Source organism: Gopherus evgoodei, chromosome 2 (genome assembly GCF_007399415.2).
Source record: "Gopherus evgoodei ecotype Sinaloan lineage chromosome 2, rGopEvg1_v1.p, whole genome shotgun sequence".
Taxonomy (NCBI): domain Eukaryota; kingdom Metazoa; phylum Chordata; order Testudines; family Testudinidae; genus Gopherus; species Gopherus evgoodei.
In genome coordinates this window covers 179485570-179501996 of record NC_044323.1, presented here as the reverse complement: position 1 = coordinate 179501996, position 16427 = coordinate 179485570, and the positions used below count along the sequence as shown (strand labels likewise).

The 16427-nt window shown below is 42.1% G+C and overlaps 1 protein-coding gene across 1 annotated transcript in view; it reads left to right on the top strand.

Moving 5' to 3' along the window:
- Positions 1-16427, top strand: part of ELOVL2 (ELOVL fatty acid elongase 2) — a 94530-nt gene that overhangs the window by 65318 nt on the left and 12785 nt on the right. Inside the window, exons 4-6 of the mRNA XM_030552394.1 lie at positions 4689-4766; positions 6332-6503; positions 14178-14302. Of these exons, the coding sequence (XP_030408254.1) occupies positions 4689-4766; positions 6332-6503; positions 14178-14302 (375 nt within the window). The remainder of the gene's footprint in view (positions 1-4688; positions 4767-6331; positions 6504-14177; positions 14303-16427) is intronic.

The window sequence follows — 16427 nt, the reverse complement described above, 5'->3', positions numbered from 1 at the left end:
TTCCCCTCTGCTTTGCAGAGAAAGGCAAAGCTATGGGAAATTGTTAGGAAGGGCATTGAGAGAGGCTGGACAGAAAAGCAACTAGGCACTAGCATCCCACCCCCACCAAGTAATTGCCTCTGCCAAATGCAACATGGGAGCTCAGCTGTGCATGTTCAAGGTGATGTGTAGAGCGGGGACAATTGGTGAGTTAGGGAACCCCCATTCAGTACAGTAAATTCTCTGTTAGAGGACTCTAATTTAGTATCCATTTTGTATTGCAACTCCGTCTGTACTGTTTAGCACAAAATCCAGGAGCGGGTGGGATCAGGAAGATGATGGAAAGCCAGCCAGTAGCAGCATGCCAGTGCAAAGTGCTGTGCTGGGAGAGAGGAATGCTGCAGTAGAGGGTGGGTCAACAGTCTTCTACTGGTATAAGTTTTCCCACAGATCATAACCCAATCAGAGCCTTGTTGAAAATACACCTGCTTTTTCTAGTGCTGCCAGCCCCTCTACTTTAAGGGGAAAACACAAACCCACAGGTGGAATAAACCTGTTGAGACCTGGGGGTCATTTTCCACCCTCTTCCACAAGAGAGGAAGTGAGTACACACAGGCCAGAGAACACAAATCCTGGAGGTACATGGTAGAAAGCAAAAAATGGGAACTGAAGCTCTTTGGCAGAGCATGTTGTGTGACGTCAGCTGCACTAGGCATTTGCAAAGAGTTCTTCAGTTGGATATTCTAGGCAATGGTCCCATTCTGCCCATTTTAGTGACCCGTAGCACACATTGTAAACAAGACCAGTGGTATTTGGACTGTTCTAAAGGAAGGGGGAAAAAATCTCACCCCTCCCCACTCCTTTTTAAAAAAACAATACTGACCTGGAAAAGTATTTAATTATTATCACTTCATAAATCCATGTCTTTAACACCCATCCTTGCAGCACAGCAGATGTTCTAAAGCTTGTTTTGGCTGTCGGCACCGGACATTTTAAAATTAAAGGGACAGCACAAGACTTCTGTTCATTTGTATTTATAAAAAACATGTCCTTTCTGTTTGCCAGTGCTTTAGATATATTAAAACTGAAAGTTCTGAAACCATTCTAATTTAAATTTTCACCATTAATAGCATCGGTTTACATTTGAACTTCATTCAGTTTGAACGATGCAACTGGATCCGTTCCCCTCTTGGAGTTTCACAGTCAAAGCATAAGGTGGCACTGCATGGTTTGCAAACTCTGCTGGAGGCTTTATTTAAATCAAAAAAGGTGGTAGTGGAGCGGGGGACACTCCAGTTTCACTGACACATTATGGATTAAGATATTTCAATACATTTTATAATATTCTAGAAAACCATTCTCTCTCCTTAAAATAAAATATCCTAAAAGTGGGGACTAAGACAGCTGAGAGTATCCTTAAGAGATTTAAAAACTCAGTTTTCTTGAAGCAAAGCAGTACAAAGTGCTTTTTGCTTTTTCAGATGAGAAGATGGGCTTGCTTATGGCAAAGTCAAGGACCAGAAATCAATCAATTTGAGTTCCATTCCAAGCTCTGCCACATACTTCCCTGCGATCATAGACAAGTCATTTGTGGACTGATTTTCAGAGGGGAAATCAATGGGACCTGCAGGGAGTCAGGGTACCTCATATCTGTGACCACAGACACAGCTGACAATGAGGATTAAACCTGTGGCTTAAGGAGGACAAACCCCTACCACTTGAGCTAAAGCAGAAATGCTTTAGTTGGGAAAAAGTAGCAAGCTGCTAAACTGTTGGGTCCTGCCACTAAAGAAAGATATTTCCATATATTTTAAGCCAAAATATTTCATTGCCACCTCTGAAAAACAAAGTAATAATCTCCCTTTGGGTCTATTTCATAATCTGCCTTCTGGAGCTGTTGTGAACCCCATAGATTCTCAGATAGAAGGTGAATGTAGTGTAAGGTCTAAGGTTTGTTTTCTTCAGTTAGGGTTTTTTACAGTTCTGTACTGGAAATAACAGTAACTTGTAGAAGTACTTGGGTCTCCACCTATTCTACTTCAGGGATAAGCAGCAGCATACAGAACACTGGCCTGCAGAGCCAAGAAATGTAAATAAATGGTTTGCCAGAGAATTAAGAAGTCTCTTTTTTTCTTATTGTTCCCAGTATTTTTTTAAACCCCTATAAGTACATAGAATGAGCCCCTTGGGTTTCTCACTAGAAAATGGGTGTGTTATGATAAAACAAACAGTATAAAAGGACATTTTCACAAACAACTCTTTATAGAAAGATATTAAATAACCCATTCTCACCATCCTTACAAAGATCTGTTCTGACCGAACCTCATGGAACAGTACAGCTAAAAGGTTGAGGTATTTTGTTTCTTTGCATATTGATTGAATAAGACATTACATCACAGTTGCTTAAATGTCCAATGGGAATAGCAATGATTTCATCCACAGACAACCATCGGGTTGTAGATAGAATAGCTATTTAAACTTCAATGGCAAAACTAATTTGTAAACTATGAAAATACTGTAGGTTTGCTGCACAGTATGTGTATTTCTGTTTAATAAGTATGATTCACTTTTATGTATACACACTGTAGGAAACAAACATTGTCCTAAGCCTCCTGTGGTGAGGAGAGAGATACTGGCAATCATTGAGTAGAGGGTTTCTCATGGGGCATGTCAACATTAGGTGTGGCAGCAAAAGTCAATACAGTACTAAGCAGTTCTTGTCATTGCACTACCTACTGAAGTAGGGTGACCAGATGTCCTGATAAAATTGGGACTGTCCCAATTTTGAGAAGTTTGTCCCATGTGCCGACCAGAGTACAGTCAGGACACCATTTGTCCCGATATTTTGTTTCTGGGTCTTTGGCGGCAATTCAGCGGCGAGTCCTTCAGTCCTGGACTGTCTTCAGCGGTATTTTGGCAGCGGGTGCTTCTGTCTTTGGCGGCAAGGTTTATTACCCGCCGCTGAAATACTGCCGAAGACCGTCTGCGACTGAAGGGCTCTCCTCCGAATTGCCACCAAACTCCTGGGGGGGTGAATGTAAACAAACAAAAAAAATGCCCTCCTCCCCAGCATTCCCGATATTTTCACCTTAACATCTGGTCACCCTATACTAGTGTACAGGAATGGTGCTTTTTGAACAGCACCTAAAGATGATCAAAGGCAGAAATGACCTTCAGTAAATGGCAACATGCATCAAAACACAGACTTTACCTCAGCTTGCTCTTCAGAAAGAAGAAAAACAGTCCTTTAGGAGACAAGCTACTGTTTTTTCCCTCATCTTTCCATCCCTCCTCCAAGGGCCAGATTTTGTAGTCTGTGTCACAAGTCTGGGCAACCTCACTGGTATCCCCCCTCGGCAGGCAGTAAGGACACCCACTCTAGGTTCCTGGCTCCTCAGTCATCACCTCTCTTGGATTCAGACCTGAGACTCATTCCCCACTGAGCAAGGTTTTTCCAGTCTGCACAGTTCCTTGCCTACACTGTGAGTTCCCCCACAAGCCAAACTACCTAAACAGACATGTGTGTCTGCACCATGCTTTCTCCTCAGAGGCTATAAACAGCACAGTTGCCCACACTTATAAATTACCACACAAGTACATTTATTCTTAAGATGAAAGTTTTACAGAGCAGACATAGTAAGAGAAGAAGACCCTACATGCATGCTAATAAGCTTACCAGAGACCACCCCACCAAATCTAACAAGGGTTCTGGTCAGTGACAGTCCTTCTATTCCTTCTACAATAATTGGACTCCTCCTTTGGACAGGTGGTTCTGACCATTTTCTGGAACAGAAAGAAGGCCTTAAATCAGTTTAAATTCAGGCTGTTTATCCAAAAGTCCTTTGTTTGATATAGTCTCTGGAGAATCCAGTTTGAATCAGTACGTGCAAGCCTCTCCAAGTGGCTGTACCTCCCTGGAGGTGTTACAACCTGAGTGGATTTGTCTAGTCACCCACATTGGTCTTAGTTTCTGGAGGAGCTGTGCTCACCTTCCCCCCCCGTGTGGACTTCCAGAGACCCACAAAATAATCACAGCAACACCCTTTGCATTGCTACATTTGTTTTGTAGTGTTGCATGGTGTTAACATCCCATATTTATGTGACACTTTAATGCAGCATCAGGATACTCCTATGAAATTATTTTAAGACTCTTTGTCACTTCATTCAGTACAATATAGAGTCTCTTCTCCTGGGAGAGATATATATGAATGATATGGGAAAACATGTATTCTCTCCCTCCTCCCCCAGCCCAAATACACTTTGTTTGGATGAACAGGGAAAGATATTGGCTGCACCAATAATCTGTTTAGCACTTCTGCTGCCATGCATGCGTCAGATAGCCTATGTTTTGAGTAGAGCTGTTCTTTCTACAAAAAATGCACATGACTTCCTAAAGAGCTGTAGGTTGAGAAGCAATGTTAGAGATGATAACCTATCTATGATAGGTTTGAAGTGTCAAGTCCAGCAAAATGAGAAAGGCAGGGTTTGTTGCATTGTATATTTCCATCACTACCGTCTAACCTTTTAATTCCAGAACTGAACCCTATTCTGACATATGCAAATAGACTATTTTAATAGCATCTGTTCGTGGGATGAATCGGCAGTGGCCCAAATTCTGTGCCATTTCCACTGCAACACTGAGCGGAAGCACAGAGGAATATGAATGAATACTTTTGTTGAGTGATTTTTCTGTGTGTGCTCTGTTCCAGCTTATGCTGTCCAGTTGGGAAGGAGGCTACAACTTACAGTGTCAGAACCTTGTCAGCGCAGGAGAAGCTGATATCCGGGTGAGGCAGAAACAGCAACTCAGTAACTAAAAGATGTTTTGGTCTATTTCTCCATGGGCTTTGGTGCAATTCCCTTGCATCACTGGCCTATTTATATTTTAGCATTAGGATTTTTAAAAAATGATCTTATTTCTGTTTGTTACACAGTGGGATATGTATATGCTGATCCAGTTGGATGTATCCTCATTCCCCAGTACAGGGTAGAGAACAATGTGAGAAGTATATTTTTGTTCTGGAAAGGCTTTTACAAAAGTTTTCGTCCACTATTTCTGGCTCATCTGGCATTGCATCTTCATTAATTATCAGACAGATACCAATATAAAATGGAAATGTTTTCTATGGAAAAACTAACTCCTTTAATTAAATACTTATGGTGAAATTGTCCATGCAAATTTGGGTTCTTATGGGTCCAAACTAGCGTCTAAACCAGCCTGAACTCTGGGAATGCTTGGATTCAGATTTTGCCTCTTCACCTCATCTCTAGCCTTGGCTCCTATTACACACCTTAAAATTCAAAGTTTTGTCCTTCTATTGTTCCAAATTCTCCATGAACTCTCTCACCTGATATAAGCCACGAAGTGTCCTGTGGCACCTTATAGACTAACAGACGTATTGGAGCATGAGGTTTCGTGGGTGAATTCCCACTTCATCAGATGCAAGCTCGTGGGTATTCACCCATGAAAGCTTATGTTCCAATACGTCTGTTAGTCTACAAGGTGCCACAGGTCCCTTTGTCGCTTTTTACAGATCCAGACTAACATAGCTACCCCTCTGATACATGTCACCTGATCTAGTTAATCATTCTTCCTTTTCATCCTGATACTTACTTCATCCTTCTATTTTGGCCCCCCTTCTCCTTTTCTACGACTTTCCACATTTTGTTTTGCAAGAGTCACTCAGACACATTTTCCCATCTATATAATGTTTTTCCTGCTCCTCCCTCAGAGATACTACTTTAATTTTTCTTCTCTCCCTCTTGGCTTATAGGCTCTATGAATCTCACGGCAATACTCTGCATTAAGGGTCCTGTGAAATTACCATATTCTGGGCTGGTATTAATTGTCATATCTCCCTATGGAGGATCTGCTCCACTGGGTCTCTTTTGAGAACTTGTATATTACAACACATTTAAAATATTTAGTCATTTAATTTTTTTCAGATCATGTTTGAAAAGTATTCCAATAACAACAGTCCCCAAGTCAGTTGCTGCTCAGGTATCCCACTAGTTCATTATGCTTCACATTCTCCCCACTCACGTATCTGCCTGTGAAGCCCCCTAGAAAAAGGCTATTGTAACTTTTTGATGCAGATGAAGAGCAATGAGAAAGCCTTGCTTTGGAAGTTTAGATCACAAGGCATTTTCATAAAATCTTCATTACGTGCAAAACAGATTAGAGGTCTAAGAGTATTTAGGGAATAAGAAACATTTGGCCAAATCCTGCCATCTTTCATCTGTGGGAAAATGACTTCAATGGGAATTTTGTTAGAGCAAGGATTGATTAAGGATAGCAGAATGTAGCCCTTTATGAACAGACCTTTTTTTCCTCCTTCTCTTGCTCATACAGGTGGCCAAGGTGTTGTGGTGGTATTATTTTTCCAAAGTAATTGAATTCATGGACACTATTTTCTTTGTACTGAGGAAGAAAAACAGTCAAATTACTTTCCTTCATGTATACCACCATGCCACTATGTTTAACATCTGGTGGTGTGTTCTGAACTGGATCCCTTGTGGACAAAGTAAGTGTTTCTATCATTTTCTCAGCAATACATTAAGGGGTAGATGTAGGGGATTTGCACACAGCTATGCATTGCAATCGTAGTAATATTAGCTACCTGCAGACTTATTCACAAATCCCTGCAAAATCAAGGTGGGTATATAGTCATATAGATTTATTTTCAGAGGTGTGAGCACCTGCCGCTCGTATTGAAATAAAAAAGAATTGTGAGTGCTCAGGATCACTGACTACCAGGCCACCAAACTATTGCTACATGCTCAGATACTAGAGTTATGAACAAGGCTACAATTTAGTCATGTGTATTTTTAGTAAAAGTCATGGACAGGTCATGGGCAATAAACAAAAGTTCACAGTCTGTGACCTGTCCATGACTTTTACTATAAATATCCCTGACAAAATCTTGTGGGGGAGGGGCAACGCATTGCTGGGGAGGCACTGCTTGTGGGGGATACCCTGGGAGGTCACTGCTGAAGGGGTCCACTGATTGGGGGGGCACCCCAGGGCCAGCAGCACCAACTGGCAGGGGCTGCTGAGCAGCAGCTGCTCTGGCCACCCCTGAGACCACTGCTGAGGCAGGGGGCAGGAGAGTGCTGCTCTGGTGGGGAGCTGGGGCCCGGGAATGCTGCTAGGGACTACTGAGCAGCAGGTACTCTGGCTGCCCCCAGGACCACTGCTCAGGCAGTGCCTCAGATCAGCTGCCCAGGTCCACCTAAGCAGTGGCTGCTGCGGCTAGCCCTGGGGCCATGCCAGCAGCTGCAAGTATGGCTGTTCCCAGTGTCGCCCGAGTAGCTGGCCCTGAGATCAGTCACACTGGCTGCTGCAGAAGTCATGGAGGTCGCAGAAAATCACAAAATCTGTGACAGACCCGGTGTCCTAACGATGAGCACAGTATAAAGTTCCTAGACTGACAGATTGGTTTGAGGAGAATCAGGTCCTATTTCATGCAAGTGTATCTTCTTTAAATAATATAATTGAGAGAAGAATCTGTCCCACAAGATACTTAAGTCAAAATAATGAAGTCAATGGGAATTTCACCCCTGCTGTATAGCACAACATTCAAATGCTTATATATTTTTGACTTCTTGCACTAGCAAGATCTTTTCTTTATAGATGTATAACTAAGCACCTGTGACCAGTATAACTGATTTGAAGACATTTAGAAGTATGCAGGCCAAACTGAAAAAAAACTGCATACTCAAAACCACTATGTAGCAATAAAGAGAATATTCAAACTCCATCCAGGGTAGGCAAAGCCCAGTTTGTGTGCTTATGAGGAACTGCCATTGCTTACTATCTTAATGAAGGTTTATGCTCCCCTCTCAAGTGTTCCTATTTCTTGTGAATATTTTAAACAATAATTTAACTTTTCAACTTCACACACTACTGAAGAATCGTAATTACATTTGTTACCCAAACTTTGACAAGTCAAGAACTCTCATATTCTCAAGACCTCGTTTTGAATAGGCAAGGGTCTGATCCTGCTCCCCTTGAAGTCAGTAGCAAAAATTCCCATCCATTTGTATGGGAAGAGGATTCAGCCTTAACTTCATATGAGGCCTGGGCTGTTAGGAGAGAAAGGGACTATGTCTGCTCTCACTTATACAAAAGTAAATCAGAATGAACTCTACTGAAGTGCAGTGGAGTCACACTGTTGTAAAACTGATGAGCAATCAGCATCAGAGTACACCCGTACTTGACAGTGTAAATGTAACACGTTCACTGTCTCTTAAAAACATTTCTCTCTTTGAATCGCAGACCCTACATTCATGAATTTGGCTTGTTTTAGAGTCCTATTCTGAAGACTTGAAATTTGACTGCATAGTTGGTAGGAAGTCACAGTGATGCAGAGTAATGTGCATTTTATCCAAGTGAAACCAGATGTCTTTGTGACAGAAAATTGGCCTTCTCTAGCTTACTGCACATCAAGAGTCAGGTATAATAATTATTGTTGTGGAATATATCTGCTATTATCAGATCATGTTCATCTTGACTGGAAATTGTCATTCTCACAGTCTCCTCTCATACCAAAGGGAAATAGTGATAGTTAGAGACTGCTCTCTCTGCATTCTGGCTTAGAGTGGAAAGCAGAGAATTATTTCTAGCATCAAATCAAGAACATTCCTGTTAGTGGGTAAATGGAGTGAATTTTTTTTCCTGTAGCCTTGTCATCTAAGTTGAAAAGAAAATTAAATGTTTTAACTTAGTTTTTAAGCTTTGGTTCCTACATCCCTCAGAAGGGAAATTATCTCAACCTATACAAAATTCAGCAGCTCTATTTTTAAAGTAATGTGTTATAAGTTCTTATTTTTAATAGTGTAGGACCCAAGTCTCCACTGCGTAGTACAGTCACTTTGATTGTGTGAAGTAGGTGTAAAATACTCCCACAGACCCTGTGGAGAATTGTGATTTGGCAATGATTTACACACACTGTACAGGTATCAAGGACTGGTTATGGGCAAGGCAAATCGACATGCCAGCCTCTGTGCTCTCTTCTATGGCTAATGCACAGGACCTGATTCTCCACTCTGTTCACCTCTTATACAGCAGCATAATTGTAACAGAGAAGAATTGTGATGCTTCCTGGGCTACCCCCATTTGTGAGGCACCTCGCTTCCACCTGCCCTTCACATGAGGAAGCCTTGTCCATGCCTGCAAGAGGTCAGCTCCCCAACTCTACTGGCCACATGAACACAAGCGCACTCCTCCAACTCCACTGGCCACATAAACACAAGCGCACTCCTCCAAGCCTCACAGGCCCTGCTGTCTCTTTATATGTTCACACTGGGCACATTGCAACCCTTGAGCCCCCACTCCACCCCAAGCATCTCCCTAGAGTGTCTAGCCCCTGTTCCACTGGACACTCACCGTATTCAGATTCACTGAATACCACTTCCATCTGAGATCACTTCTCCGCTTAATTCACAGGGCTTATGTCATAACATTTTTTCCCAGATCTGGACCTTAGCGTCCAAAATATGGGTGTTAGCATGAAAACCTCCAAGCTTAGTTACCAGCTTGGACGTGGTACCGCTGCCACCAGCTAAGAATTATACAGTGCCTAGCTCACTGTGGTCTCCCCAAAACCTTCCCTGGGGGACCCCCAGACTCAGATTCCTTGAGTCTCACAACAAAGGGAAATAACCTCCTCCCCTTGTTTCCTTGTTACTTCCTCCCAGGCTCCCCTCCCTGGACAACCCTAGGAGATTCCCTGCTTCCAGTCCTGGAAACACAAGTACCGAGAGAGCTAATCTCTCTCCCTGCCCCTCACCCAGAGGGTATGCAAAGTCAGGCTTAGTAAATTTAACACAAAGAGATTTTCCCCCTGACTTCTTCCTCCCACCAACTCCCTGGTGAGCTGCAGATTCAATTCCCTGGAGTCCCCACTAAAGAAAAACTCCAACAGGTCTTACAAAGAAAGCTTTATATAAAAAGAAAGAAAAAGACATTAAACATAGTCTCTGTATCAAGTTGACAATATACAGGGTCAATTGCTTAAAAGAAAAATGAACAAACAGCCTTATCCAAAAAGAATACACTTCAAAACACTCCAGCAACTACACACATGTAAATACAAAAGAAAACAATATAAACCTATTGTCTTACTATCCTTGTACTTACAACATGGAAACAGAAGATTAGAAAGCCAGGAGATAGAAAAATCACTCTCAGAGCTGAGAGAGTCAGACCCAAGACAAAGAACAATGAACTCACACCCAAAACTTGAAAAAGTCTTGTTTCCTGATTGGTCCTCTGGTCAGGTGTTTCAGGTTACTCCTTTCCAGGTGAAAGAGACATTAACCCTTAGCTATCTGTTTATGACAGCTTAGCTGTAGCTTTTCTGCCAGGTGCAGTCTGCAACAAGGGCAAGGTTTAACATACCAGGAGGTTCCTCTTACCAATCCAAAATAAAACCAGCTCGAGCCTCCTCCCAGTAATTGGGAAAATTAACTACCGCCTGTAAGAGGCAGTACTTCCCCACTTGCAAACTCCAAGTCTGTGTGTAACAAGGGAAAACTTATTAAAAAGAAAGGAAACCGAGCATTAATTTGGGAAAACACAGGAACCAATTCAAAAGCATCTAACCATAAGCAAACACCCACCCCACAGTACTTTGAGCCATGTCTTTTACCTCAGTTTCCCAACTTACAGGAAACAAAATGTCTCTTTAATACACCACTCCCCTTGTCCTCTACTGCACTCCACTCACAATTGGTTGCCTTTGGTCAGCTACTGTTATCTCTGCCACCTCTGGCCACTCACTACCACCTCTGCTGCTGTTATCTTTGCCACCACTCAGCTCTGCTGCTGCTACTTGCCACTCTTGCTCTTGCCTCTGCAATGTTGCATTCTGAGGGTCCACCATAAAACCCAGCTCTTAGTGATCTCACTGAGTAGGGAACACATCTCAGCTGCTTTCTCTTCATTACCTTTCACTGCAACACTGTCTCCCCACTGGGTCTAAAGCCTAGTCTCTAGACCTGCTCACTAGTGATTTCAACTCTAGTAACTTCTGAACAGAAACAAGGACTCTCTGGGGAGTCCAATCAGCTCTGTCTTTAGACACTAAAGAGGAGAGCTCAAATGGTGTCTAGGACTCTTTAGGTAGAGTCCGTATCAGATAGAAATACCCATCTCACCCCCATCTCATTTTCACTGGGATTTGATATCCCTAGCCCCTGCTTAGCAAGTGAGTGTCAGTTTAGGGTAACCCCCTTAATCAGGGCCTGCTAAGCACAGTTCTGCTCATACAATAAGGATGATGATTCTAAAGTGAATTGTAACCCAAACCAGCCAAACCTGATCACTTTGGCAAAACAGCTCTGTCTGCTGAATGCCTAAGAAGAGTGAGTGTGTCAATGCAAATATGGTCTGCTCCTGAAACCTGTTCCCCCACTTCATCATTGGATGTCAGCGGACAGCTCATTCAGACCCTGCTTACATAGATATCAGTGTATCAGCACAGCAGGTCTCCTAGGTGATGCCCAGTGTGGGCTTTGCTTCCCAAGATATACAAGTCACATCCTTTGTTTTCATTCATAAACAGGACACCTGCTGGTGCTTTGTTTCTTCCTGTAGATTCTCTCTTGTAGACACTGCAACCTTATAACTGGAACCTGGGCTCAAGGCAAGTTTATACTACCATGCTACATGGGTGAAGCTGCGCCGTAGTGTGTCTGGTGAAGACATGCAATGCCTCCACCTCCACAAGAGGCATAAGCTATGGTGGTAGGAAACCATCTGCCGCTGACAGAGCGTGGCCTGGACAGTGCTTAGGTCACTGTAACTTGCGTTGCTCAGGGGATGGCTTTTTCACATCTCTAAGTGACGTAAGTTACATCCCCTTAAGTGGTAGTATAGACAAGCCCTTGGTCAGTAAATAGGTCTCTACTGTGAGGTAGACAACACACAATACCTCCCTGTCTGATCACGAGTGAGTCTATTACCACTTTCCTGAAAGGAACACATCCGATGCATGTCACCTCTTGGAGACCTGCCTTAACTCCAAGACCTTAAGAACACAATTTTCAGTATAGAGACATAAGTCCTTAAATATTACCCCACATGCATTTTGCAGTGATTACATCAACCAGTGGGCTTCTGGCTCACAGTGAAAATCTTATGTCACCCTTTAGTAAATTATTATGCGCATACATGACCAAGGGAATTCCTATAAAACTCTATGCATCCTTGGCACCGAGAGGGCCCTGTGTCAAAAATCAGACCCATTTGTTCTCTGACCAAATATTAACATTAACATTCTACTAACAGAGTTAACACATGTAACGTAGCAATATTGCTACTTCCTGCTCAACTATCCAGGCAAAAAGGTATAGGATAATTTATCCACATCATGCAAATGCTAGAATTAATATTCAGTTACTGCAATCGATTGTAATGGCGAAATATCGTTTAGAGCCAAATTCTGAAGTCCTTAAGCAAGCAAAACATTAACTGAAGTCAGTGAGAGGTTTTCCTCAATTAAGGCCACAGAATTTGCCCTGAGTACACAAATTGTACTAGGATACAAAGAGTAAAGCTCTCACTGCTGTGTTCAGTAATAGGAGTCTTGCATGTTCTTTTACCTCCCCGGGCACTAGGCTGCTGTTTATGGCAACATAATCTAAACTAGCTGAGTGTTTAGAGCTTAGAATGACAAGACAGACAAAGGATTTTTAGAACAAAGTGAAGGGATGGCCTGCCATCTAGAAAACAAAAAGGAAGAAGGCAGAAAGGAAGCCACACAGAGTAAAATATACAGCCTCTGACATAAAAGGAAAAGAAACGGGTGTCTGAGGCACTTCTCAGGGCACCCAGGGCCAAGTATCATCTTGTTCCCACTCACCTCCCGCAAGAGAGAGACTTGCCTGTGCCGGCTAGGCATTAGCTCTCCAACACAACCAGCCTGTCAGCCACTCTAGCACTCTCCTTTATACCAGCCCTGTGGGATAACAGTAGATGTACCCCAGCCTCTGAGTTCTTTCCAAAGTGTCCACCTGTGGTAACCAGCCCCTGATCACTGGATACTCCCAGAAATCCCAGAGCCTCCTTTCTCAAAGGAGCAGTGTGCCCCAGTTTACCTTAGATCACTGCTTCCGTACCAAGAACGGCACTTGAGTTCAGTTACAGTAAAACAAAAGGAAACTAGTTTAAGAAAGGATAGAGGTTCAGTCAGAAGCAAGCGTAAGCCATGGAAACAAATAGTTACACACATCACAAAACACAAACTAGGGCCTACATTTATTAATAGTCTCCTTTACTGTTTAATGGAGTCGATTCTCACCCCGAAGTTCAGTCTTTTGCAATGCTTGCTAGCGCCAAAGAGCCAGGACCCAATCTCTTATGAAGCACCCCAACTCATCAAGGTACCTCCTCAGTGAGTGGATCCAGCATATCTTTCTCCAGCTTGTGATATACTCAGTTTTTATTCACAAACAGGGTGATCCCCAGGCTGTCACACTTTCCTTTTCACTGCCAAGTGGTTTCAGTGTTTATAGTTTGTCTTTGATGGTTTTCCATTGACTTTTCTGGGTTGGTGCAATGATGGACAATGAAGCAATGTATTACATAATTGACTAGCCTGGGAAGGGCGACAACTCTCTCCTGCTTCAACCGGCCATCACTGAGACATTCTCTTTGTAAACCACTTCTACTCCAAGACCATACGGGTATAATTTTCAGTATAGTTACATTGTTCCTTAACTATTCCCTGTACACACATCCCGGAATGATTATGAGTATCCATAAATTACAAGCTTTCAGTAGAGATAGCACATGCTAGCCTTCCTGGATAACTACAGTGAAAGCAGTGTGCACACCCTGCCTGAGACAGGAGTTGCTTGCAAAGAAGAGTGAACCCTTTGCTAGCTGGTACAGTCGAACTTGTGTCACAGTGTAGTAAGACTTTTTTGTGGTGAGGGGGTGGGGGAAGGGAATGTCAGCAATCTCTAGTGCGGAATCCACTGCAAGTCCAAGAATATCCTGACCAGAAGTGAGCAAAAAAAAAGTAAAGAGGAGTATTACTGGATGCAGTGGCAGAACGCTAGTGAGACCACTTGTAGATCAGTAAAAGCCCCCTCCCTGTAAATTCTAAGAACATATTTCCTGGTAGAAAGTCCTTCACCCCACCCCCAGTGATACCACTGAATAAAATGTGTTCTTTGTTGGATTCTTACAGGTTTCTTTGGACCCGCTTTGAATAGTTTTATCCATGTTCTCATGTACTCCTACTATGGATTTTCTGTCATTCCTTCCATGCGCAAGTATCTGTGGTGGAAGAAATACCTCACTCAGGCACAACTGGTACATTTATATTTCACTTTCTCTTTACTTTTAATAGATTTTTGTCAAAGGAGGTGGCATAAAGCTGTAACCTTGAATATACATCTTTTGAAATGTGGGAAAAGAAGGACCTCTGATTCAAATTCCTGTACCCAAATTCAACCCCAAAGCATGCGTTTCCAGATTGGATCCAAACGCAGAAATCTTGTGAAAAAACCTCATAAGAGTTCAGTATGATCAAATTCAAATTGTGCTGCCAAATCCAAATTCAGCCTCAAACACTAGAATAAACTTAATATGAACAGGGCCTACGGAGCCCATTTTCATGAAGAATATGTTTATTCAGTACTATCTTAATTCATCTGAACTGAACTCACGGGGTGGAACAGGACTGAAGTACTTAGCAAGTTATTTAAGCACGATGATAGAATATCCAATTGCTGTGGCTTTTAAAGTGTGGTTCTTCTCTGAAAAATAACTACATACAAAAGGCATTTTATTATACATTAGACTTAGTCCCACAGTTTATTCAATTACAGCTGCTTACTTCACGGATGTGATTTTTGCTTTTTACTCCTGTTAGAGCTGCTAAGTCAATACAGCTCTGGCTCCACAAGACCACTAGAATTGTTAAGCTAGGTTCTCCTGTAGAATCCTTGTTGGTGATACATGAGCCAGTGAGAATCCAGCTTGACCTGTCTACTAACAGAAGTTAAACACACACATAAAAATGAACAAACATCCTTTTACTTGTAAAGTTTTCAAATATGATCTGGCATCACTGAGAAACAATCAATCAATGTGCCCTCCTCCTTCCGTGCCATTTTTAGGAAGTAAATTTTCAGAGCAGAACTATTCTTTAAGTAAAGCCTGTTCATAAATGCAAAAAGGCAGACATATTAACTTGACTTAAAAAAAGATACCAAACCTTATTTTTAAGGCTAAGAATGTGAAATGGAGTTTTGCACTTACCTTAACAGCCATTTTCATTCCAGATGTTTGTTGTTGTCGTTATTGTTTTTAACATAGCACATTGATTCTACTTATGGTTTAATTCTAATTTTAATTGTTTTAACCTTGTAGGATTACTGTCAGAGACAAGCTTTTTAAAAGTGGACTATCTTGTCAGCATAAAAGAAAGATTTGCACACTTTTTTGGCTGCCAATCTTCTTTCATTTAAAAAAAGTCTGGCCTTTATTCTGTATTTGTTTCAGGGTAAAAATCTTAGGATACATTTGCAAGTAAATAGAATGGGCCTGATTCTTGCTATCAATATAAGTTCACTGTGTGCAGTACTTTCCAGGATTGAGCCAGTTAAGATTCAGATGTAGCAATAGTACCATGCAGTATACTTTGACAGTGTCATGTTTGGGGATACAATTCAGACCAGTGTGGAGCTGTGTCACTACCTGCCATGTAAACCTGGGTGCCTGAAATGCCCCACTGTTGTCCCTCACAAACTGGATGTCAACAACCAGCATATAAGCATGCAGGTCACATCCTAAGTGTCTATGTGCCGTACATCCCTGGAACAGCAACTTTGACTCTCACAGCCAGCCTACAGCACAACAGTCTCACCATGGCTTCCACCAGCCTTGGTTACTACTACCAAACTGACCCCAACACACTCCCAGTCCTGAAATTTTCCCAAAACCATGTACCCTTTAGTGTCTGGCCCTCTCAAAGAAATTAGTTGATCCTTTAAAGAAAGAGAGACAAAAGCACATTGCAGATTATTAATTTAACTGGGGTACATAACCCTTCCCTTCAAACAAATCACTGAGTTGATTTATAGTAAAAATAAAACAGATTTAGTAATAATGGGACAGATTAAATGATGTCAAATAAAAGGAATAAAGTTATAAATGGTTGCAAGCAAATAATAGTGAAAACATGCATCTAAATGTCTAAAACTCAGTTTAGTCAGGTACAGACTTTGTTCAAGATGGTTGATCTCATCAAATCTTCCTTCTTCCCAGCCATAGCTGACTTTTCCTCAGTCAGGACTTTCCACAGAAGTACAAGATGTTGTCTTCCTAGGTGAGAGATCTTTGTCTAAGCAGCTCTCTCATCTATATTCAGTTCCCAGAAACTTCACCACCCTGTTGGCCAAAGGACCCATTTTTCTCAGCTTGTAAGACAGCT